Source organism: Mauremys reevesii, linkage group 5 (genome assembly GCF_016161935.1).
Source record: "Mauremys reevesii isolate NIE-2019 linkage group 5, ASM1616193v1, whole genome shotgun sequence".
NCBI lineage: Eukaryota > Metazoa > Chordata > Testudines > Geoemydidae > Mauremys > Mauremys reevesii.
This window is the reverse complement of record NC_052627.1, coordinates 369,529-395,280: the sequence shown is the minus strand read 5'-3', so window position 1 is coordinate 395,280 and position 25,752 is coordinate 369,529. Positions and strand designations below refer to the sequence as shown.

Genomic DNA, 25,752 nt, shown 5'->3' with positions numbered 1-25,752 from the left:
AGACTCCAGCCCCCCGCGCTGGGGCAGGACCAAACCTCGGCCATCGCTGACAGTTGTTTGTCCAGCCTGTTAAAAACCTGCAGGGAGGGGATCCCACCGCCTCCCTCCAGAGCGTCGCTACCCTGAGAGTTTGAAAGATTTTCCTAATATCTCACCTAGATCTCCCTTGCTGCAGATTAAGCCCATCACTCCTTGTCCTCTGAAGGCTGGACATGGCGAATTGATCATTGTCCTCTTTGTAACGGCCCTTAACGCATTTGAAGGCTAATCATCAGGTTCCCATCCCCCAAGCTCTGCGTCTCAAGACTAAACATGCCCAGTTTTCAGCTTCTCTCCATGGTCAGGCTGTGGAAGCCTGTTCTCATTCTCGTTGCTCGCCTCTGGACTAGATTTATCCACATCTTTCCTGACGCACGGCACCCAGAACCAGTCTCAGGTGCCTCTGCCTCACCGGTTATTCCCCTTTGGCTGTCCCTGCCTACAGGCAGCTCTCTGGAGAGCTGGTGTGAAATCAGCCAGATGAAATTCAGTAAGTGCAAGTGCACTTTGCTGCATAGTATGGCGGGCAAAGAGCCAGTACACGCAGGGCGGCATCAGCCAGAGGCTTCCCCTTGGAGCAGCGAGGCCATGGCCCGGCCAGGTCCTGTCTGAGGCCGAGGGCAGGAGCCACTGACCCCAAAGGAGAGAAGCTGAAGTAAACAGCCACGGAGCAGTGGGCCAAGACAGGCCTTTTGGCCCAAGCCAGCGCCAGGGACTGACTCAGCGCCATCTTGGTTTCAAAAGAAACTAGGGGGAGCCTACTAAAGGCAAACAGCCCCCCCCATGCCTGCTGCTTCCTGGCTGTGACCTGTTCGGCAGCCCCCAGCCGGGGGAGGCCAGGCCAGGCCAGCCTGGAGGTGCCGTGCTGGAGCAGGCCCCGTGCCCTCACCTGGTCCCCGCCGTACTGTCTCAGGCAGTTGATGAGGCAGCAGGTGTTGGCGAGCCAGAGCGCCACCACACCGAAGTCCTCGCTGTGCTTCTGCGGGCAGGAGACACAAAGCGACGCATCAGGGTGGGGTGGGGGGGCCCAGGCATTGGAGACTCGCACAAGGAGGGAGCACGAGGAGACTGTGCCAGGGAGCCGCGCTACAGGGCGTGGGCACACCAGCAGAGCCAGCCGCTGCTTGGGGGGTCTGCATCAACCCTCCTCCCCCCCCAATCAGTGCGAGGGCCAGAACAGGAGGCCACTCAGCAGACAAGTGGCTGCATTCAGCCCAGCCGAGCCCCCCCTTTGTGCCCCTGGCGCCTCGGGAGGCCTGGATTTTACAGTTGCTCCCCGACAGCCCAACCAGCGTCTGGGGTCCCCAGTCACCACGGGGCCTGCTCCAGAGACACCCTGATTCATTGTTCACAGCCGGCAGCCATGGGCGAGCTCCAGCAATCTCCATCTCACGGCGCCGTGGGGCCCCAGCGATCAGGGGAGTTGGGATGGACCCTGGGGGCCACTGCCCATCAGGGAGCAGCGTCTGCTCAGAGGCAGTAAGAGCCCTGATGCAGCCAGTGCTGCGGAGGAGCAGTCACTACCCCAGGCTGGCTCCAAAGTCACTGCCAGAGACAAACGCAGCTGCAGGCAGAAGCGACGCCAGGCATGGCCAGGCCAGCGAGAGCTTCTGCTTTCTGCAGGGCCCAGCGCTCCAGGCTGGGGGGCTGCCAGCCTGCAGAGGAGCCCCTGAGACACAAGGATTAATATCACATCAGTATCAGCGTTTGCTCCCTTCTCTGCCCAGGCCCAGGCCCCTCACAGGGGACCAACACTGCAACGAGAGCAGCCTCCGCTCCTCTTCCCAGCCACTGGGGCTGGATACTCCTCGGCAGGGCTCTCCCCGGGACCGAGGGGTCTTCCCCCACATGCCCTGCTGGGGCAGCAACACCTCCCCCAACCACTGCCCCCAGACACCCCTGGCCTCTCCCTCTGCATGGGGGGGCAGAAGGGGGGAAGCAGCAGCCCAGCCCTCCCTGCTGGCAGCCCCAAGCCCCTGCCCAGGGGGTGGAGCAGTGGGACACCCTCAGTGACTGAGGCCACCTCTGGCCAGAGGCAGAAAACCAGCAGCCTCAGGCTCCTGCTGGCTGACCCCAGGGAGCCGACCTGCCCGCCTGCACCTCCCCATCGTGGTGCCCGCCTGCACCTCCCAGATCCCCACCCCGACAAAAACCCCAATCCACCCCATGCGCGTAAGCAGCACGGCTACTGCAGGACGAGGCCTCCTGCCCCTCCAAGCCAGGCAGTGACCCAGAGCAGCCGTGCTGAGCTGGCCTCTCACCTCAGCCCCAGGGCCCCAAGCCCTCCTCGACGGGCACACTCCTGAGGGTGGCATCACAGATCCCTAGTAACGCCCTGGCCCCTGCCCCGGGTCACACAAGGACACACCTGGGGGCAGCAGGAGGCATTTCTGGGCAGCTCGGGGCCGAGCTGGAACAATTGGGTGGGGGGCACATGCCAGCGGTAGGGAGCCAGCGCCTGAGGGCCGCCCCTCAGCCATTGACTACAGAGGGGCCACGATCCCCCTGCCCCCTCGCCCGGCCTGTCTCCCACCACCGTACCTTCACCACCCGCTTGATGCCGCTGACGGCGGCAGCGAAGAGCGAGCTGATCCGGTGCTCGTCGTGGCCGGAGTCCGCGTACCGGAAGCACATGAACAGGACGTAGGCCGGCAGTGTGGGGAGGGCGCCGGGGCTGTGCTGCGGTTTGAAATCTGCAGGGCGAGAAGGGGCCGAGTGAGTCCGGGATGGAGCCGGAGGTCCAAGCCACAAGTCACAGGCTGGGGCCTGCCCCACGGGAGCTGCCTACAAGGCAGAGGGGTCGTAGCAAGCAGCAGGTGGGACGAGACAGGCCCTGCATTCAGGGCCCCAATTTCAAACCCCTCCCCTCCCCTGAAGGAGCCAAGCTCCTGCTAACTTCAGCAATACGTCCTCTGACCCCGACCTGGGCCCATCACCTGGACAGAGCCCGGATCCCAAGGCCCAGTCGCCCCTTTCATTACAGCCAAGCAGCTTGAGCTCAGCCCAGCCCCCAGAGGGGCATCACCCCTCCCTGCCGTTAGCACCTCTCCAGGCACAGCCCCCTCTGCTCTTGCCTCCCCATGCAGGGGCTTCATCTCTGCCCCCACCCTGCCCAATTCCTCTGCCCCCCAGTCTTCAGCACAGCCACTCTACCCACCCCCACTGACAGAGCCGACATCTGGCCCAGCCAGGTGCTGTCCTCCTCCTTCCCCTCCTCGCCAGCTTGGGGTCACCCCCAGCAGGCTCCTGCTCCTGTCCTGCAGGTCTGCTGAAGTGTTTGGGGAGGAGGCCTCCGGCTGCTGACAGTCGCCCTCCGGTCTCATGGAAATTAACATGCAGACCCCCCTGCCCCACGGCTGCATTTCTGGGCTCTCCCACGTGGGCACGTGCACATTTGATTTAATCCCTTCACCCACTCACAAGAGTTCAGTCATTGCTCATAAGCACAGAGCCACCACTGGCCTGGCCCAGCACTAACCAAGGTGGGGCTGGAGACTTCCCATCCACCCCAAACAAACAGAACCCCCCCCCCATCCCCTTTCAAAGTCAGCTGTCCATTAGCCACCCCATCCCTGCCTGCTCCCATGTAGGGTCCCTGCCCTCATTAAAGGAGGCAACTCAACCTCATGTGCCTTCCCGACCGGTCAGCAAACCAAGCGCCACTCACACGGCCATTCTACAGCCCACGGCTCGATCCGAACCGGCACATTCACCCCCACGGTCCTGGCCAGACCCGCAGTGCTCTGCCAGTGTGCCTGCATTACCCTGCAGGTTTCAAAGGGATACAGGGTTCTTCACTCCCAGTGCAGCACTGATGTGCTCTACCCCAGAACTGGCTGCTTTTCCGGGGGCAAGCAGCATCCGGGGAGGCTGGGATGAACGGGATGAGGCGTGCGGGCGGAAAGGGGAGCTGCAGTGGAGGGCGAAGTAGCAGAGGAGCTTAGTGAAGTTCTGCACTATGGGGCCATGGGGAACGTCCCATTCCCAGATGCTCCTCGGGAGAGGTCAGCGTGGTTAGAAAGACATGCGCAATGTGGAGGCTCTGGAGCAGCTTGGGTAGCCCAATGCCCTAAAGCACCTGCCCAGGGATCCTTCCCCTGCAAGGGCTCAGAAAGGGGAAGTTTGTCCCCATTTTCCATCGGGCCATTTTGCACCTCTCCTAGCGCAGATTCTCTTTGGGCACTTCCCTCCCCGGCTGTCATCCCGCCAAGCCAGCCACACTTCATCTTTCCTCACATCAGTCCCAGCCTGCTGCTCCGTGAGCGCCTGTCTGCACGCCATGGCCCAGGTGCGGCAGCGAGACTGGCACCACGCAGCTGTGCGGGACGCGATTGATGCCTCGGCATATGCTGCTCCGCATCACACCTGCCTCTTGCTGCTGCTCTAGCGCGACAGGCCCCGAGGGAGTCTGTCTGTTCAAGCCACTGGGGATAGGAGAGTCCCGGCCCCTCCAGCTCTGCAGGGTCCTGGGCCCTGAGGTTCGAGCCCATGGGGAATTGTGTGGACACAAGGGGGTCTGGCTTGAGCCAGGACTTACACTGCTGTGTAGACAGACCCTCAGCCCCAACTCCCCGTGGGGCTCCAGCCCCCCACCTGTGATGATGGTCCTGATGAGGCGCCCTTCATCCTCTGCTTTGCACCCCAGCATGCCCCCGAATGCCCCCGCTGGGCACGGGACATCGAAGGGCCTTTCCATCTCTTCCACCGTCTGCTCCAGCAACCGGGCCTCTCCGCTTGCTGCCCAGGGGAAGGAGCAAGAACATTAGAGTCAGAGCATCCGCTTGGATCCGGGGCCACGTAACCTGACTCCTGAGTGGGGCAGGGACTGGGGGTCCCACCTCTGCCCGGGGAACTCCTGCCAGGAGAGCTGGGCCCCAGGCAGAGGGATATTCAGAGCTAGAGGTTGCTTGGGCTGAGAGCGAACCGGATGGTGCTGCCAGGCAGCCCTGTAAGCTGCTGTTGGCAAATAACCCTTCACTTGCTCGTCTCAATCTGTGAATGTCCAGTACCCCATGGCACCCACCTAGAGTGACCAGATGTCCCAATTTTACAGGGACAGTTCTGATTTGGGGGTCTCTCTTACATAGGCTCCTATTAGCCCCCAACCTCGTCCTGACTTTTCACGTTTGCTGTCTGGTCACTCTCCACCCACCAGTTTTAATCAGCTGCCTACAAACCCAGCCAGCATCTCCCCTCCATCAAACTGCTGCCAAGAGCACCCCCAGTTCTGCAAAGCTCCCTGCTCGGCCAGTGCCCTAGTAGGGTACCCTTGCTGCTCTGTACCCCACAATAGCGAAGGGGACGCTGAATCAGAGCAGTCCGACTCTGCAATTCACCAGGCATTGCTAGCTCTGCTCTGGGGTTGGCAGCTGTGATGGGGGTCCTGTGCGCTCAGTGTGGGGCTTTCGGGGAGCACATCCCAGAACATGGAGGTTTACAGAAGGACGTGTGGGAGCTTTGCTATTAGGAGACAACACGAGACACAAGGCGAGCCCAGAACAGCGGCTAAGAAAAGCCGCTTTGGTCGGTCGTCTGTCAGCGAGAGGCTCATTTCTGCTTCCCGGCTGCAAAGCAGCTCTCGTGCAGACGGGTAGCGATGCCCCGTGGCAGGTAAGGGGGCGTTGAAGGAAAAGCAGAAACGCTGGCATTAACGGAGCTCATGGTGCACAGATGGTCGCCTCTGCCCTGCTGCCTAGCGGGTCTCATTGGGCAGCTGGGGGAGCAGGGGCCCCATCCCCTCTAGCTCAAGCCTCGGCAGTGCCATCGCCAGGCCCAGGGCCCCTCGCCATCTGAGCAGCGCTCAGGCCCATCCCACCAGCCCCCACTGCTCCTGCGGTGAGGCGGCAGAGCCGTGTTTCTGCTTGAAGCTGCTGCATCCAGGCTAGGGGGATGCGGTCGGGAGCAGAACCCCCCTTTAGGCCGGCCACAAAGGACATTCGCCCCCCAGCTGGACCAGTCACAGGAGGCACCTGCCTGTGAGATCCTGGATTTGCTTCATGTTGGTTTGCAGCTGCTTCTGAAGCTTGAGCATGTTCTTCTCCTGCCTCTCCAGCTGACCCTTCAGATCCTGGGGAGCACACGGGGAAAGGATAGTCCATCACCTGGTGCTTGGAGGGGACCCTCTCTTTCCAATACACCCTCCCAGCCAGCAGCAAGATCTCCCCAGGAAGGCCTTGCAGCAGACGGAAAGCAGCTGGCCAGAACGCTGCCCCAGCTACTGTCGTCTCTAATAGGCACATGGCCCCTCCATGGAGCCCAAGTCCCAGCATGGGGAGGTGGGGGGGGGGGGGGTGCGCTGCACCAGGACGTTTACCCAGCATGCTGAGCAGCGATCAGCCTTCTCACAGCCCCAGCCTGGCCACGTAGCAAGTCTTGAACTGCAAGCTCAGCCATGCAATGCTCCCACCAACCCCCCTCCCGCCATCCCAACAGACCCACTCCCGCTTTACCAGGTTCTCTCTCTTCAGCTGGACGAGCTGGTGCTGGAGCCTGCCCTCCTCCTGCTGCAGTTGCAGGTCCTGGATCAGGCTCTGCTGCTGCTTGCTCAGCTGCTTCAGGGAGCAGTTGTCCAGGCGGAGACCTTCCAGCTCCTGCTGCTGCTCCTGCAGCTGGCTCTCGAGTAGCCTGCAAGGAAGGGCAATAACTCAGAGGTGCCAGCGATTGGCTCACCAGGCAGGAGGCTGGCAAGGCCTCAACTCTATGCCCCTCCGTGGCTGAGACAGGCAAGCTTCCCCCATTTTACAGCTAGGGAAACGGAGGCAGGGGTTGCTTAAGTCCAAGGCCGAGATTGGAACAGAACCCAGAAGACTTGAACCTGGAATTTTTTGAAGTCTCCACACTCTGAACCACGCACTTCCCATTGTCAGGGCTCTGACCTGGCTCTTGCCACCCAAACTCCGTCTCGCCTCTCCACCACAAATGCATCCCTGCAACCTCAGATGGCCTGCTGCCCCCCCAGGGCCAGCGCCGCTGGAGGGCGGCAGGGCCACCCGAGGGGGGAGAGAGACAATTTGCCCCGGGCCCCGCAAGGCCCCCACGAGAATGTCACATTCTATAGTATTGCAACTTGTTCCATGGAAGGGGCCCCTGAAATTGCTTTGCCCCAGGCCCCCTGAATCCTCTGGGCGGCCCTGGAGGCCAGGCCCCCGGGGGGGAGGGGGGGGGTTTAAGCTTCCACAGCAGCATTATGGAAAACCCAGACATGGCTGAGACACTGAGTAAACAGACTCACTTATTGGAGACCCGGGCAGCATCATACGCATATTTGAAGTCTTCCTCTACCACGGAGTCTTCCTCCACCATCTTCTCCGGGCTCCTGTTCAACCCCAGGATCTCCGCAATGTTCTGCTGGGGAGGAGGAGGAGACTGAACCGGGCCATTCAAGCAGCAGGCCCCTCCCCACCCCCACCACCGCTGCAGCGAGGGACATGATGGGTGAGAATCTCACCCTGCGCTTGAAGATCTCAAAGGGCTTCCTCTCATGAGCCAGCTGAGCCTTGGCCCTGCGCAGCTCCTCGCGGGTCCTGGCCAGGTCCTCCGTGACCACGTTGAGCTGCCCCAGGAGGAGGAGATAAGCCTTCTCATAGGGGTTGTGACGAAGTGGAACTGTTCGTACTGGGGGCTGGGAATGCTGGGTGCAGGCCTCTAAGTATCTAGCAAAGCAAAAGGCCATGCAGCCGAATGCCTGACACTCTGTCGCCTAGTGGCACTCTGTGGCCCCTCCCTGCAAAGGTGCTGGCTAAAGGTGTTGGAGACAAAGGGGTCAGGTGACCTCCTGGCCCGGGAAAGAAGCTGAGGAGAGAGGAGGGGCCGGAGGGGGTGGGGCAGACTGGAGCCGGCTGGGCAAAAGAGGGGAAGCAGAGAGAGAGGGCTCTGATCCCTGATGGGAGCTGTGGGGCACCTGCGACCCCAAGATGGACCTAACAGGGGGGATCCTGTTATCTGTGCCTGCGAGTCCTGTGTTGGACTGTGTTCCTGTCGTCTAAATAAACCTTCTGCTTTACTGGCTGGCTGAGAGTGAATCGCAGGGAGCCCGGGGGTGCAGGGCCTGACTCCCCTACACTCCGTGACAACTGGTGGCAGAAGTGGGATGACTGCACCCCGTGGATGGCGCTTCCTGCAGTAAGTGACTGGGGAGCAGTAAAACGAAGGGGCGATTAACCCCTGGGAGAGTGTGACCAGAGAGAAGGACTTTGCAGTAACAGGGTCACCCGGGGGATCACAGCAAGCCATCCCAGGGGCGGAGGAGTCTGCAGCTTGACCCTGGCAGAGAGGGGGTGACCTCAAGGACTGGAACACTAGAGGTCCCCCTGGAACCCGTGGGGAGCGGCGAGCACCCCGGCCTGCGAGCAGCCAGCAGGAAGATGTATACCAAGCGGCGCAAGTGCGACCTGGCGGAGCTGTGCAAGCAGAGGGGGCTGCGCAGTGGGAAACTTACCAAGGACCAGCTGATTGCCCAGCTGGAGGAGGAAGATCACAGGAATGAACCGATCCCTGTCTGAGGGAAGCAGCCAGGCAGAGGCAGCCCAGGTACCAGTGTCTGGCCCGGCTGGGAGTGGTCAGCCGGCTGCTGAGGGTGTCCCGAGACCCCCCATTCCTATGCCTAGGGGGAGGGGGAAGAAGAGCCCAGCAAGCACCGAGGGCGCCGTGACCCCCCCGGCCAGCAGGGGATCCTCCCGGTGAAGCTCACCCCCCAGCAGGGAATCGTCCCAGCGACGCTCGTCCGTGGAGCGCCAGCGGCTGGAATGGGAGAGAGCTAAAACGGAGAGAGCTGGAGGATCGTAAGGAACAGAGGGAACATGAGGCGCGACAGAGGGAGCAGGAACGGCCGGAGAAAGAGCGACAGCGTCAACATGAGCTGGACCTGGCGAGGCAGGGGGGCAGCAGGCCCCGGGCGGTGGTGAGTGAGGGGGGCCCAGGACGGCGCGGAGCTTTGATAAGTCCATCCTGGCCCCGCGCAAGGAGGAGGAGGACATGGGTGACTTCCTGGGTGCCTTTGAGACGGCCTGCGAGCTGCACCAGGTGGATCCTGCGGACAGGCTCCGGGTTCTCACCCCCTTACTGGACCCCAAGGCCGTGGCATTGTACGGCCAGCTGGGAGAGGAGGAGAAAGGGAACTACGAACCATTCAAGCAGGCCCTGCGGCATGAGTTTGGGCTGACTCCTGAGATGTACCGGGAGAGGTTCAGGAGTCAGGATAAAACCCCTGAGGTCTCCTATCTGCAACTGGCCGTCCGCATGGAGAGGTACGCCAGCAAGTGGGCAGATGGGGCCCAGACGAAGGGGGACCTGGTTAAACTGCTGGTACTGGAGCAGCTGTATGAGCGGTGCCCATCTGACCTGAGGCTGTGGTTAAGGGACCAAAAGCCAGAGAACCCGCGACATGCAGGGCGGCTGGCCGATGACTATGTGAAGAGCCAGTTGGGGGGTGGCAGGGAGGAGCCCCAAAGGAACAGGCCCGTCGCGATGCAGAGAGAGAGTCATCCTGAGACCACCCAAAAGGGGAATCGGGAGAATCCCCTCCCAAAGGGAACGGCCAGCGCCAGGGACAACCGACCGGTTCAAGGGGACCAACGGGACATGAGCTGCTATCAATGTGGCCAGAGGGGCCACCTGCAGTCCCAGTGCCCCAAACTCCCGGACAAACTGAGCAGACCAACCCCCCCACCAGGTTAACTGGGTAGAGAACCAGCCGGATGAGGGGCAGCGTTTGCAGGAAAGGGGGGCTGGCTGCGTACCACCTGCGAAGGAGGGAGGGGGGCCCCGGGTCAACCCCTCCGAGGGGCTGGATGCTCCCAGCCCTGAGTTTTGGGTTTACAGGGTGGGCACGGGGCTACCCCTCCGGAAAGAGTGCCTTGTTCCCCTGGAGGTAGACGGGACGGAGGTCACTGGGTACTGGGACACGGGTGCAGAGGTGATGCTGGCCCGGCCTGAGGTGGTGGACCCAGATCGGATGGTGCCCAACACCTACCTGACCCTGAGGGGTGTGATCGGGACCCCATTCAAGGTGCCTGTGGCGAGGGTACACCTGAAGTGGGGGGGACAAGGAGGGCCCCAAGGATGTGGGGGTGCACCCACATTTGCCCACGGAGGTGTTAATGGTGGGGGATCTCGAGGACTGGCCAAGTAACACCCGGGGTGCCCTGGCCGTGAACCGTAGTCAGAGCCGACGCAGGGCTCTGCACCCTGACACCGGGGAAGGTACTCCGCCCGAGGCGCAGGACCCTGACCTGGTGGGGAGGGAACGCCCAGGGACAGGGCACAGAGAGGCTGCGGCCGCAGACCCAGCCGGTGAGAGAGAGCAGATCCCCAATCCCTGTCCCAGCTGCTGCGTTCCAGGCCGCGGTGCGGGAAGACCCCTCCTTGCGGAGGATAGAGGACCTGGCCAACCTCGGGGGGGGGACACACCATGGGACGAGGTGGCCGGAAAAGGTTCCTGTGGGAGAAGGGGTTCCTGTACCGAGAATGGGCTTCCCCAGGAAAAATGGAGTCGGGGGGGATCAGGAGGCAGCTGGTGGTACCCCAGGAGTATCGCCACCAGCTGCTGTGCCAGGCCCATGACATTCCCCCCTCAGGGCACCAGGGAGCCTGGCGTACCCAGCAGATGCTGCTACAGAACTATTACTGGCCTGGGGTCTTTACCCATGTCCGGCAGCACTGCCGCTCCTGTGACTTCTGCCAGAGGGGGAGGAAGGCCCGGGACAGGGGGAAGATGGCTGTAAGACCCTCGCCCCGCCCCGAGGAGCCTGTCCAGAGGGGGGCCAGGGTCAAAAGGGGGGCTCTGAACCGAGAGAGCCTGAATCACAGCCCCCCAGACTGGAACGTGGGGAGAAGGCCCCAGCCCTGTGTGCACCCCAGGGATATTGGGGTGGGGAAAGGGCGCGGGTGGCATAAGGCTTCCCCCTGCAACCTGCAAGTGTCCTCGAGTCCCCCCGACCTACAGGGGGGCAGGAAACTGGAATGACCTGGGGGTAACTTCCCCTAGAACGGGGGGGACCCTGGGGCCTCTGTGGGAATGTAGGTGGGTTCGAACTTCCCCAGGTCACTGGCTGGAGTGACCCTGCTCAGTTCAGTCTCGAAGCGGGGAGAGGTGTGACGAAGTGGGACTGTTCGTACTGGGGGCTGGGAATGCTGGGTGCAGGCCTCTAAGTATCTAGCAAAGCAGAAGGCCCAATGCCTGACACTCTGTCGCCTAGCAACTGATGGCCGGGCCCCTCCCTGCAAAGGTGCTGGCTAAAGGTGTTGGAGACAAAGGGGTCAGGTGACCTCCTGGCCCGGGAAAGAAGCTGAGAAGAGAGGAGGGGCCGGAGGGGGTGGGGCAGACTGGAGCCAGCTGGGCAAAAGAGGGGAAGCAGAGAGAGAGGGCTCTGATCCCCGATGGGAGCTGTGGGGCTCCTGGGACCCCAAGATGGACCTAACAGGGGGGGATCCTGTTATCTGTGCCTGCGAGTCCTGTGTTGGACTGTGTTCCTGTCGTCTAAATAAACCTTCTGCTTTACTGGCTGGCTGAGAGTCCTTGTGAATCGCAGGGAGCCCGGGGGTGCAGGGCTTGACTCCCCTACACTCCGTGACAGGGGTCCTGCCCATCGTCGTCGTTCAGCGAGGAGGAAGGGCTGTCGGATCTGAGCCTCCTCCACTCATGTCTCTGCCTGCAGCGGCCCCTCTCATGGTCCAGGGACTGAGATGGGGACTGTGGGTGGAGGAGGCGGCCAGGAGATGCATTCAAGTACCATCCCTGGTGTGTCGGACGCTGGACACCGAGCCCCACTCGGACTGGGCCATCTGGCTACACTGGGCAGGCGGCGCCTGATGCTAAGCTCTGCACTAACTCCCCATGAACGCCCCAACCCACAGCCCATCTGGCACCAGAGGTGAAAGTAAGCCGGTACGGGATGGTACAGAGTACCGGCAAGAGCCAGTATGCCGTGACGGACTGGACCGCCTTCCGCGGCGGTGATTTAAAGGGCCCAGGGCTCCCGCTGCGGAGAGCCCCGGGCCCTTTAAAACCCCACCCAAGTGGTGGCTGGAGCCCCAGGCCCTTTAATTCACCCCTGAGCCCCAGAGCTCCCAGCCACCTCTGCAGCTAGTAGCTCCAGGGTCATTTAAGGCCTTAAAAATTTTGAAAGGCTCCGCCTCTTCTGGTTGAGGCCACGCCCCCGCTCCCTCCAGGAGTGAGGGGAAAGGGCACCCCTGGCATCTGACCACACAGTGGCAGCCATGGGACGGCAGGACAGGTCGGTCTGGTTGGCCCAGTCGCACACAGAGGAACGCTGCCGGGAGGCAGCACACGGGAAGGGACGCCAGGGTTCACTCCTGGCTCTGCCACCAAGCTGTGAGCTCTGGCAGCTTCCCCAGCTGAGCCCTCACACGGGAGGGGAGGTTTGTGACACAGGAAGCGCACGGAGCCCTGTGCGACACGTGCCAGTCAAAAGCCACGTCTTTGCAGGCACTAACTGGGCTGTACCAACAAGATCACCAGTGCAGCCCACCCAGTCAGAAGGGCCTTGCTACGATTCCCGGCCCGAGTCTGATGCCAATGGGACTGGCAGCTAAGTGCCGCTGCCACCGCCGAGGGGCAAAGGGCTGGAGGGCAGGCTTGGCTCGGGGACTTCCCCCGCCCCCTGCCTGTGCCCAGCCCAGGGCAATGCTTGTTCCAGAGCCCAGACCCTTGGCTTCCCGCCTGCAGTCAGGGCAGCAGAGCCATGCACCAAAGCCAATTGGTTGATGTGAAAGTATCTCACCTCGCTCTGCGGGTCGGCATCATCCCGGGACGGGGCCGTCCACAGAGACGATGGGTAGCTGCATTCGGAGTCCAGGATGCTGTCAGATGAAGGGGACCTCTGGAGGCTGGGGGTTTGCTGGAGTGGGGAGGAAAGGTACAAGGGTGCGTTATACAGTGGCTGAAGCTCCAGTCCTTGTTACGGGGCGGGGGGCTAGGGCATGGGGAGAACTCGGCAGGGAGACAGCTCGGACCTTTACGTGGGCACGTGCTACCGCTCCCTAGCCCAGTGGTGACAGATACAGGGCGGGGTGCCTCCGTCCTCCAGTGGATGTGCTGCCCGCCAGGGAGTCCCGCCATGGGGACCAGAGAGACGTTCCCCTCTGATCTCCAGGGAGCAGGGCAGAAGTGGATGGTGCAGCTGTGACATTAGCTTCGGGCTGGGACTTTCCCAGAGAGCTGAAGGTGTCTGGCACCCAGACACCACATGGAGTCACTGGGATTTGGGCTCCTCGCGGTTTCGAAAGCCCCAGCCAGCTTCGCGCCGATGGTGCAGCTGGTCTCAGCGGCAGGGCGCGGCTCTGAACACACAGCGACCCTAGGGCCACCTCTGCCCTGGGACTGAGTGAACACAGCACAGACCAGCAAGGCTTCCTGTCCACCTCCCCAGTCCTGCCCGTCCGGCCTCCATGCGACAATCCTTCAGCAAGAGCTTCCCTCCATTTCGCGGCAGCCTGTGACCCCTCGCCTGGCTCACCTGGGCTGCCCAGGTGAGCACAGCCGGAGCCACCCACTGGGCTTCCCTAGAATCTGGGATGTCCAGGGCATCAGCCCAGCCCGCACTGCTCACCTTCTGGAAGGCCACCTCATCCTGCAGGTTCTCGCAGCACTGCTCCAGGCGGGCGCACTCCTTCACCAGGTTCTGGTAGCGAGCCCTCTCCCCCTCCAGCTGGCACAGCAGCTCCTGGCTCTCCGCCGCCACGCGCCAGCGCAGCTGGTCTGCAGGGGGCGGGGAAGAGGAGAGCAGAGATGGTAACGTTTGCCTGCAGGCCTGGACCTGAGTGTGACAGGCTCTGCTCCCTGCCCACCCTGTGCAGGAGCCCAGGCACCAGCGCCAGGGGAGGAACGGCGAGGGGGCTGCTGAGCGCCAATGCTGCACCGCCTCTGGAAAACATCTCCTCCGGTGTGGAGCTGTGAGGAGGGAGCTGGGAACTTAGCAGCATGGCCAGCAGGCCCATGGATTCAGCCGCCAGGGCGGGCAGGCTCAGGCCACACGAGACCTCGCCTCTGGGACGAGGCTGGGCACAGAGCTAGGGCAGTGATCGGCAGGAGCCGTCTCAGTAACCAGCCCACCTAGTTTTGGGCCACAGTCTCGGCTTGGCAGCATCACCCTGCCCACAGAGCTGGGCCGCCCGGGTGAGCACAGCCGGAGCCACCCACTGGGCTTCCCTAGAATCCAGACCCCAGCTGATTGCACCCGGCACAGCAGGAAAGGAGCTGGGAGGAGGGGGAGGGGGGCATTTTACCTTCCAGCTCCTGCGACTGCTCCATGATCCGCTGGTTGAGAGCGTCCTTCTCTTCCTTCAGATTGGATGTCATGGCTTCCAGCTCAGTCAGGCGCTGGCGGGAGAGAGAGAGCTGGGTGGTGGGGGCAGACCCTGACAGCAGTCCAGAGCTATGGGGCGAGAGGACCTGCTCTGGGGGTCGGAGGCCAGGCAGGCTCTTTCACATGGGGCCCATCACAGGCTGCAGGGCCCATGCTTCCTCTACCCCACCAGCCAGGGGGCCCGGAGAGTAGCCAGGCCCCTGCATGGGAGATTTATTGACAGTTTTACTTTTGATGGGCAGCATCAAGGATTTAAGTGTTGGCTTCAATTTTTTATTCGAATTTTGAGTTGTGGGAACTTTGGTGGCAGAAGGGGGATCAGACAAGGTGGAGCTTTAACTCTAGGAGTCTCTTAACCCCGATCATCCACGTCTTACGTCAGATATACAGAATAATCCGGGTTTGCTTTCAGAAGGTTCATGTCAAGCAGCGTTTCTGGCTGTCTAGGTTTCGACTATCGACGGACACATTTGACTGTCTGCGTACAGGGATATTTATGGTGGCCAATATTTATCAATTAAAAAAAATTGACTCCTGCCAAGTCTATGTACAGACTAGCTTAAGTCAAGTCACCAGAGCCTTTGCAACACACTAGCAAGGAGCACGCTTGTGTCGCCTCCCACTCTCACAGCTGAGCCAGAGAGGATAACCAGCCTACTACTGCTGCCAGCTATTGGAGCTGCCCCATATGTTCAGTGCTGGGTTTGAGTCACACCCGTTAACCACTGGGGTGGGGATCGTTGCTCTTTGGGACCAGGTCTAAGGAAGGGACGTTTAGCTCCCCTCAGTGTTATTGCTGGCTGCCGGTTAGCCGGACAATCAAGAATCACCCCTGCCTGTGCCCTGCACCTGTTTCAGCTCCTCCATCTCCTGGCCCAGCTGGCCTTCCGAGCAGCTCTTCTCCGACTCCACGCGCTGCAGCTGCTCCTGCAGCTCCCGGATGCGCTTCTCCTGCGCCTTGTCCTCCCGCAGCCGCTCCACCTCCTCGCTGGGGGAGGCTCTCAGTGCAGACAGCTGCTCCGAATGACTCCGGTTCTCCCTGGCCTGTGGGAGGGGCAGCAGTCAAGAGCCGTTTCAGGCCTGGCAGGGTCCCAGGGGAGGAACTGGGTGATTCCTATCTGAGCACTGAACAGCGGGGAACCAGGAGGGGGAGATCCAGAGAAGCTGCCTGGGCCTCATCTCACCAGACTGCCCCCCATCATCCCCCCAAAAGCCATACAGCTCCCCAGAAGCGATGTGCTATCCAGTGCCTCCTGGCAACCCGAGCAGCGTCAGCCCCAGGACACTGCTGGGGAAACTGAGGCATAGGAGGAGGAATGACTTCCCCAAGGCCCATCACTTCTGGGTTCTGTTCTCAGCCCTGACACCGAAGTCCTGACTCCCGGTTTCCTGCTTTACCAGCCCTGGCATCGGTCTTCCCTATGCTAGGGCCGGGCCAGGCCTGGTGTACCTGCTCCTTGGCATTGGGCCACCTGCTGTTCCCAGGCTCTGCACATCTCAGAGGAACCATGAACCCCCCTGGGGCCAGCCTGTGTCAGAGATCCTGGGCCCTGCCCTGCCCCACCCCGGATGTGTTTTGGGCCAAGAGTGCGCTGGCTTTTCCCAAGTCTCCTTTGCCCCCACACCAGCTTTCCAGGCCGCCCGATCCACCCCAGGGCAGCGAGATGGGGTCTGTCCACATAGGCCAGAGACCGTCAGGGACGCAGGTTCGATTTAAAGCCCCTCCCCAGCAGAGAGCAACCCGCGAGACACGGGAGGCAGACAGATGGCAGCGCCAACTGGTAAATAGTCAGCGGCAGAGCACGGCCTGCCGGGCACGAGCAGAGCCAGAGCCAGGGGAACTTAGCAAGGCAGAATGCAGCTCCCCAGGACTCTCCCAGATGTGCCCAAGGCTCATCCCATCGCTAGAGACCCAGGAATCCCCCTGTAGCTCTGGGGCAGCAGGAGGAGCCAACCTACCCACCTGCTCATCCACTTTGCACTGCAGCTGCATCACTTTGATCTCCATGCCTTTGTTGAGCTGTTTGTAGTGCTCCACCGACTTGGCCTCGATCCGGAGCTGCCTCAGCTCCCTGCGAGCCCGCATGCGCCGGTAGCAGCACTGCAGATAGACCACCGCCCTGCGCACCCGAAGGTACTTGGTGCGAGCCAGCCAGCCCCTCACCGCGCTCTGGATCACCACAGCTTTCTGGCTTGCCACCATCTGGGTAGAGAGCAGAGAGCTGCCAAGGCTTAGGGCAGAAACTCGGCCAGAGCACCAGGTGCCGGCAGCTACGTCCTTGCACAAACAGCGGCCACAAGGGATCCAAGAACACGCGAGTGCCTCTCCCTGCACACCCAGCCCCATTCAAAGGCAACGGCCATTGGCAGCACCAGGGCACGTCCATCCGGCCGCAGGGGCCTAGCAAACCAGTCTGTTACACCGCTCCGCGCAGAGAGTCACTGGGACAAAGTGGGTGCAGGCAGGGGGTGTGCGGACCCCAGACCAGCTAACAGAGCAGAGACACGGAATGCCTGAGACCAGGAAGAGACAGAGCCATTTTGGAGCAGAGGACAAAGGGGGAAATGGCCCGAGCCGCTACTCCAACCGCAGCAGCGTTCCATGGTACGGAGGCCTGAGCATACGCCAGTGGCCAATGCACAGCTGCAATGCAGACTCCTGGATTCTGTCCTGCCAAGGCCGCAGACTGGAGTCACCCGGGGAGATGCACATGTGGGACTGGAGGGCCATAGGAAATGCTGTGGAGCGGGGTGAGCTGATAATTCCTCTGGCCAGAGTCAGAGATTGTGCCAAGGGCACAGAACAGACAGGCCTCTGGGTTCTCTTAAAATCAGAGCTCAGATCTGGGGCCTGACTTGGCCCTGAAATTCTCAAGCGCCAAGATATGAGCAGCCGCCTTCTCAGTGGAGGGTCTGCCAAAGCATGAAGACCCCCTAAGCTTATTTCTACCAGCTTAGGCTAAATCTTCCCTAAGGTACATATTCTTCCTTGTCCCTCAGATGGTATCGCTGCCACCACCAAGTGAGTTAGACAAAGATTCAGGAAAAGGACCACTTGGAGTTCCTGTTTCCCCAAAATATCCCCCCCACCAAGCCCCTTCACCCCCTTTCCTGGGGAGGCTTGAGAATAATATACCAACCAAATAGGTAAACAAGGTGAGCACAGATCAGACCCTTGGGTTTTTAGGACACTAAACACCAGTCAGGTTCTTAAAAAGCAGAACTTTATAATAAAGAAAAAAAGGTAAAAGCAGCACCTCTAAAATCAGGAAGGAAGGTAATTTTACAGGGCAATAAGATTTGAGAGGATTCCCCTCTAGGCAAAACTTCCTGTGTTTTTGTAACTTTGAATGTACAAGCTAAAACAAAACATAAACCAACACATTTCCTTGCTATTGATTACAATGTTTGTAATCTTGGAGGCTTATTTCAGGTAGGGGTTTAGGGGATGTTTTTTCCTGCCCTGGCCCCTCTGTCCCGGAGAGAACAATAAAGAGCACAAACAAAGCTTCCCCCCCTCAGCAGATAAGAAAGGTTCTTCTTCTCTTATTGGTCCTTTTGGTCAGGTGCCAACAAGGTTATTCAAGCTTCTTAACCCCTTACAGGTAAAGGAGGGATTTTTTGCTACCCGGAGCTGTATATCTATGACACAGGCTCTTTCTCAGTTAGAGCAACAGCTCCAGGTTCAGTTCGCAAGAGACGCTGGGAGGACCACAAGGAAAGGTGATGCCTGCTAGATTACCAGCCCTGCTCTAGGTCCTGAGCACATCTGTGCCAGCATTGGCTGGGGGCTCCCTCAAACTGGGGTGACAAACAAAAATTTCCATCTGAAGCTCAGAAAAGCACCATTAAAAATAGTCCATAAGTTTTGTTCAGCGGGTGTTGCCCCAGGGTGAGCCTGATACATAGAGGAGACCAATTAGTATCATGTAGGTCACTATAAGAGATTCTATGTTATCAATAATTTATTACTCTAATTTCTCATAGCATCATCTTTAATTCACCCTTCAGCCGTGAGCTCTTACGCCTCGCAAGGGAGCTGCATGCAGGTCTTTCAGCGAGGCCCAAGAGATTTAGTTCTTGCAATTTTTCCCAATACAGAAAGATCAGCAGGTTGGACTTTTTGGGGGGTGGAAGTGGGGGGAAAGCCCTTCTGGAAAAAAATGGCACGATTCCCATAGTATGACGCCCACAAGCGCAAAGAAATCAGGTGGAAGTTTTCATGAAAGAAGAATCTGTCATGGACTTTTTTAGGTTAGAAACCTGGGAACAGTCCAACTGGACCAGATCGTCTGTCTAGTATCCAGTCTTGGATTGTGGCCAGCATCAAAAGTTGCACCTTGCTCTGAAATAAACCTCAACATTAAGCAGGTTAGAGTCTGCACCCTCCACATTAAATCTCCTAATCGCTTCTATTTATGAGAATCTCAACTCCTTTCCAACAGTTGTCGGCACCAACTGTGGCCATTTTTGAAAACCACCTCCTGGCCTGTCCTGTCATGGCAGATAATCAGCTGAACACCACGTCCCAGCGCAACACTGTGGCCAAAGGGCCAGCAGGATCCTTGGAGGCATAAACAGGGGAATCTCAAGCAGAGGGTATTTGACTCTGGTGTGAAAGCTGCTGGAATCCTGTGTCCAGTCCTGGTCCCCACAATTCAAGAAGGATGTTGATCATTTGGAGAGGGTTGACGAGAACGATGAAAGGGTTAGAAAACCGGCCATGGAGTGAATGAGCTTCTTGTGTCTATCTACTTCGCTTAACAAAGAGACGGTTCAGGGGTCACTCGATCTCAGCCTGCAAGTACCCACGTGGAGAAGGAAGAGCCAAGTGGAGTCTATCTCGCAGAGAAACGACCACCGCTATCCAGCGGCTGGATGCCGAAGCTAGACCAGGGTCAGCGTGCTCACTGCTCCCAGCAGAGGCAGGGCCTTGGGGAAGGGGTGGGGTGGAATAAGGACATATCCCCTCCAGCCCCCAGCCCTGACCCCCCACACACACACTCAGGCCCCTGCCCTGAGCCCCGCAGCCCCACCCACCCCCCAGGCCCATGCCTGGAGCCCTGTACCCTCTCATACACACCCAGCCCTCTGCTTGACTCCTTCACACACACCCCCATGACCCCAGCCCTGACTCTGGCACCCCTGCACATACCCAGCCCCTCCACACCCCATGTACCCCCCACATCCTGACTTTTGCACCCCCCCACATCCCCACCCTGAGCACCAAAGGGGAGCTTTTGCACCCCCTCCCATTCCCACCTGCACCCCTCACACCAAATGGGAGCTGCCCAGGTAAGTGCCCCACACCCAAACCTCCTGCCCCAACCCTGAGCCCCCTCCCTCATTCTAGCTCCTGGCCAGACCCTTCACCCCCAGCCCTGTGCTCGGTCCACTCCCACCCTCAGCTCAGTGCAGAGAGAGGGAGAGAATGGCCAGAACCAGGGAGAAGGTAGCTACCCGCTGTAAGTGGGCAGGGCCGGGACCCCAGACCGGCAGCGGGGTGAGTAGGTCTGGCAGCCAGGATCCCAGCTGGCAGGAGCCGGCGGATGGAACCTCTGAACGGCAGCAGGCTGAGCTGCTCAGCCCACTGCCAGTCTGGGGTCCCAGCAGCCGGCCCCGCACAGCCCGCTGCTGGTCTGGGGTTCTGGCTGCTGGACTCTTGCCAGCCGGTGTCCCGGCCGCAGGCCCGCTGCCGGCCTAGGTGAACAGAACCCCAGACCAGCAGCGGGCTGAGCGGGCCGGCAGTGTAAGATCAACATTTTAATTTAATTTTAAATGAAGCTTGTTAAACATTTTGAAAACCTTGTTTATTTTACAATAAAACACTAGTTTAGTTATATAATATATAGACTTGTATAGAGAGACCTTCTAAAAAGACATTAAAATGTATTACCGGCACACGAAACCTTTAATTAAAGTGAATAAATGAAGACTCGGCCCAGCACTTCTGAAAGGCTGCCGACCCCTGAGCTAGACAGACTGGAAATAAGGTGCAAGTTTTGAACAGTGAGATAATTAACCCTTGAATTATTTATCAAGGGTTGGGAGGGATCCCCCCCCCCCCCCAAATCACTGGAAGTTCCAAAAATCCCAACTGCTCTAAAGAGATCTGCTTGTGTTCGGAGGAATTCGTTCAGGAACTTCTATAGCTTGTGTTATGCATGAGGTCAGACAACGGTGCCTCCTGGCTCCTCCATACAGCAGTTACTTCAGACACTAAACTGACTCCACAGAAAATGCGATGCTAGAGCAAAAGCCGAACTCGGAGCTCACTGAAGGGCAAGGTCTCCGAGTGCGTCACTTCCCAAGCCCCTTTTCACCACCGAGGCCCCAGAGCATTCACTGGAAGAGTCAATCCAGGAACAGCAGTGAAAAGGAGCGTTATCCCATTCGGGCGAGTCGGAGCACAAGTTAGTTGGCAGTTCTCTAAAGCAGACATGCAGAAGACCAAATAGCACAACCCTGAACTGCTGAGGATTTATAGAATTCAGTTACCAAATCATGACTGAGAATTTACATTGCAACACTGCTCATTCAGAGGCACGGGTGTGAGGCCTGATTCCAGTGAATCAGCTTAAAGCCGGCCCTCATCACTAGAGCCCGCTTCTTTATTCTGCACAATCAATTCCTACTAATTAAGTTTCTCCTTGGATATTAGGAACTAGTGTGGCTATATTCCTTGCCACCCAGAAATTCTACAAAATTTACATCTACCCACACAGATTAACACCTCATAAGAGAAACCAGAGGCCTTTTGCAGTCCAAGGAAAGCTCCTTTCCCAATACATACAGCCCAGCTTTCAGGGACAGGCTCTGGGAGGAGTTTTAGGCCCGTGCAGAAGCCCCACAATTCTGTAAGTTATACAGTCTATTTTAGATTTGCAAGGCCAGTAATATATCATGCTCCCAGCTGGCTCCTGCCTGCCTGTTGCTAGAAATAGGGGCTGCAAATTTCACAGATTTGCAAAATCAGCAAAAATGTAACTTATAGAATCATAGAATTCAAGATCAGAAGGGACCATTATGATCATCTAGTCTGACCTCCTGCAAGATGCAGGCCACATAAGCCGCTCCCCCCACTCCTTTAGCAAGCGACCCCTGCCCCATGCTTCGGAGGAAGGCGAAAAACCTCCAGGGCCACTGCCAATCTTCCCTGGAGGAAAATTCCTTCCCGACCCCAAATATGGCGGTCAGCTGAACCCCGAGCATGCGGGCAAGACTCTCCAGCCATACCCTCTTGAAAAAGGTTATATCATATCATTGACCCATTGTACTATTTACTTCAGTGTGGCACTTAATTGACCTATTGACTAAGCCCGTTATCCTATCATACCATCTCCTCCATAAACTTATCTAGCTTAATCTTAAAGTCATGGAGGTCCTTCGCCCCCACTGTTTCCCTCGGTAGGCTGTTCCAGAATTGCACTCCCCTGATGGTTAGAAACCTTCGTCTAATTTCAAGCCTGAATTTCCTGACTGACAATTTATATCCGTTTGTCCTCGTGTCCACATTAGCACTGAGCTGAAATAATTCCTCTCCTTCCCTGGTATTTATCCCTCTGATATATTTAAAGAGTGCAATCATATCTCCTCTTATCCTTCTTTTGGTTAAGGAAAACAAACCGAGCTCCTCAAGTCTCCTTTCATACGACAGGCCTTCCATTCCTCGGATCATTCTAGTGGCCCTTCTTTGTACCCGTTCCAGTTTGAATTCATCCTTCTTAAACATGGGAGACCAAAACTGCACACAATACACCAAATGAGGTCTCACCAACGCCTTATATAACGGGACTAGCACCTCCTTATCCCTACTAGAAATACCTCGCCTAATGCATCCCAAGACCGCATTAGCTTTTTTAACAGCCACATCACATTGCCTACTCATAGTCATCCTACGATCAACCAGGACTCCTAGGTCCTTCTCCTCCTCCGTTACTTCCAACTGGTGCGTCCCCAGCTTATAACTAAAATTCTTGTTAGTCATCCCTAAATGCATAACCTTACACTTCTCACTATTGAATTTCATCCTGTTACTAATACTCCAGTTTACAAGGTCATCCAAATCTCCCTGGAGGATATCCCGATCCTTTTCCGAATTGGCAATACCTCCCAACTTGGTGTCATCCGCAAACTTTATCAGCCCACTCCTACTCTTGGTTCCCAGGTCAGCAATAAATAGATTGAATAAAATCGGACCCAAAACCGAACCTTGAGGAACTCCACTGGTAACCCCCCTCCAACCCGACAGTTCCCCCTTCAATACGACCCTCTGCAGTCTCCCCTTTAACCAGCTCCTTATCCACCTCTGGATTTTCATTTCGATCCCCATCTTTTCCAATTTAACCAGTAATTCTTCATGCGGTACCGTATCAAACGCCTTACTGAAATCCAGATATATTAGATCCACCGCATTTCCCTTGTCTAAAAAATCTGTTACTTTCTCAAAGAAGGAGATCAGGTTGGTTTGGCACGATCTACCTTTTGTAAATCCAACTTGGCTCAGAGCAAGTGTTTCTGCAGCATGTAAGACACGTGTTAATAAAATGTTAACAAAACAAGCAGTGAATAGTTAAGTCTAGAAGACTTGAACAGCTATTTTTTTTTTAACTACACAGGGTGTGTATGGCATTATATCCAAAAACCCTGTGCTGAAAATATTTAGGTTGCAAAGGTAAGCATTTCAATGTTGGGAAATGCCAGAGTTTTAGGTTGCATGGGTAACCCTACTCAGCCCCAGCTAGAGCTAATGGAGTAACCGGTAGCTGTAGTAGGTTATCTTCTATATGACCAGCCACTAGAGGGAGATGGCAACAGTTTGCCACTGGCTTTCACAGCTGTTTGAAAAAACTTCTGGATTAATTCCTGGTTGTATTGGGGGGAAAATGTGCTCTGGCAGTTCGACCCTTCTACCCCCAGCTTGTCCCATCCCCTGGTTCCTGTTCCCAACCCCACCCACCCTACTGACCCCTTCCCACTGGGTCCTGCACCCCACTTCCCTGCTCTGCATTTCAGCCAGGCTGTTTGCAGAGGGCACAGAAGAGATTTTCCCAGCTCTCAGTTCTAGTGACTGGAGCCTCAGGGTTGGTCTACACTACAGTTAAAAACCTGCAGCTGGCCCATGCCAGCTGATTCAGGCTTGCAGGCCTCAGGCTGTGGGGCTGTTTCACTGCCGTGTAGACTCCTGGGCTCGGGCTACAGCCCAAGCTCTGGGACCCTCCCAACACACAGGGTCTGAGCTCAGGCACCAGCCTGAGCCTGGAAGTCCAAGTGAGCTGGCACAAGCAGCCGGGGGTTCAGTTGCAGTGTAGACGCACCTCTGGTGCCAGGAGGAGCAACTGCAGGGAGAGTCCTGCTCAGCCCCAAACCGGAACACGGTCAGGGCAGACAATCTGAGCTGCAAAACTCTAACAAGAGCGAGCGCGGCCAAACGACCTAAGTTCTCAGAGGTTTTAGTTCTGCCAATTTGAGCACTTTATGGGGGCAGCAAAAGGTCCCTCTGACACCACGGTGACCCCCTCCCTCCCCACTCATGCCAAATTTCAAGGCCGTGCTGCAAAGCAGCTGTACCAGAACTCTGCAATGAGACCATGTCAGTATATACATGAAAAAACAAATAGAGACGGGCAAGGAATAGTTTTCCCTAAGCTTGTTCCTGGAAACAGCAGAACCACTTTGGCCAAAGCCTTTTAAACCCATTTCAAACACGAGCAAGTCAAAGTGCACCAGGGGATTTTTAAACACACAGCAGCAAGCGTTGTGGTTCTGGGGCAGGTCTGAGACGTGGAGCACCCACTGCTCCCATAGCCTTCAAGCAGAGGGGGAGGGAGAGCTCAGTGGCTTGAGCAATGGCCTGCTAAACCCAGGGTTGAGAGCTCAATTCTTGAGGGGGCCACTTGGGGAATTGGGGCAAAATCTGTCAGGGACAATACTTGGTCCTGCTGTGAAGGGCTGGGACTGGACTCAAGGACCCTTCCAGTTCTATGCGATAGGCTATATGGAGATAAATATTGCAAGTCTTCATCTGTGAGAAAAGGAAACCCAGTGTTGAGCTCAATCCTTGAGAAATCTAGGGCAAAAGTCTGTCTGGGGCTTGGTCCTGCTTCAAGCAGGGGGTTGGACTAGGTACCTCCCGAGGTCCCTTCCAACCCTGATATTCTATGATTCGATGGAGTTGAGCGTGTGTAACGCATGCCTGTTTGGTGTGGTACTCTGCCCCCTTCTTACGGCACCTAAACCTTCTAGAGATTGAGTCTGAAAGAGCCTGTGGCTTTTAGCTCATGCAGTAGAGACTCGTACGCTAAACGTCAAGGTTCAATCCCCTCCACAGCATTACGCATGTTCAACAAAACTGAACATCACAAGAAGTCCCTTGATCTCGCTTGTAGTATTTCCCTACTTCACCATCAATTCCCCCACCCCAATATAACAAAGAGCAGCTTGGGGGGGGGGTCAGGAGGGGCAGTGCTTTAAACGGTGCTAAAATGAGGACATGCTCTGAGATGCAGGAGTGAATATGCCAATTTTAAACCATCGCTGCTCAAGATACGGACTCGGTTGTCAACTATAGCACCTCAAGCTGGGTACATTTGCTATACAGAGTCAGAGCTCCATGAGTTTTGCCTGTTTCATGTAGCAGTTACCCACCCTAGTCCAAACTAAAAAAAAAAAACACCATGATGATTTTGAAAAATCAAAACCTATTTAAAATTAAATGTGAAGTTATAACAACCTACGCTAAGGCCTAAGGATATTATAATCAATTACAAAGTTATTTAAACTAAGCTTGGCAGCTGCCAAGTTTTCAAGAAAGTGAACTTGTGGAAGTCATTTGCTAAGCACCTGGAACCAGAGTTAGCTGAAGCAGCTTTTGACAGCAATAGTCTCTTCTGCAGGAGCAGAGCAAGTGTTTTCTTCACTTCAGTTCATTCAATTAGTTCAGTTCAATGACTAGTTCACACGAAGGTAAGAAACCAACTGGGAGTTTGGGGGAGAGATAGGGAGGGAGAAGAATAGGAAAGCTTGTCTTCCACTCCAAGAGTAAAAACTAGATGAGAGGATGAGATCTACCACTTCTAAATCCTTGAAGGACAATGGTGACCAAAAATCAGTCCAATTCGGTAACTGAGCAATAAAAATCAAAATAAAATTTTAAAATGCAATATACAAACTTTGATAAAACTTTCCCCCTTTACGTATCCAGCCCTATTTTTATTTCACTAACAATTTGAAAATGCTGATGTGCTTTTAATTGCATTTCCATCCAAATGGAACTGGACACAAATCACAAGCAACAAATTAACAGTGCTCCAGTAAAGAAATGCATCATTCACCATTTTCTAACAAAAATATAAGTGTGAAGAACCTGAATAAGTGTCTATAGTAATAG

The 25,752-nt window shown here is 57.1% G+C and overlaps 1 protein-coding gene across 2 annotated transcripts in view; it reads right to left on the bottom strand.

Moving 5' to 3' along the window:
* LOC120405614 (unconventional myosin-Va-like) overlaps positions 1-25,752 on the bottom strand; it is a 37,940-nt gene that overhangs the window by 4,697 nt on the left and 7,491 nt on the right. The window contains exons 2-12 of one of the 2 annotated variants that reach the window (XM_039539257.1): positions 16,327-16,566; positions 15,213-15,407; positions 14,284-14,377; positions 13,608-13,756; positions 12,780-12,896; positions 7,271-7,386; positions 6,489-6,663; positions 6,013-6,106; positions 4,633-4,776; positions 2,581-2,732; positions 929-1,018 (exon numbers count right to left, since the gene is read on the bottom strand). In XM_039539257.1, the coding sequence (XP_039395191.1) occupies positions 929-1,018; positions 2,581-2,732; positions 4,633-4,776; positions 6,013-6,106; positions 6,489-6,663; positions 7,271-7,386; positions 12,780-12,896; positions 13,608-13,756; positions 14,284-14,377; positions 15,213-15,407; positions 16,327-16,566 (1,566 nt within the window). The remainder of the gene's footprint in view (positions 1-928; positions 1,019-2,580; positions 2,733-4,632; positions 4,777-6,012; positions 6,107-6,488; positions 6,664-7,270; positions 7,387-12,779; positions 12,897-13,607; positions 13,757-14,283; positions 14,378-15,212; positions 15,408-16,326; positions 16,567-25,752) is intronic. The other variant, XM_039539258.1, reaches the window with a different exon arrangement.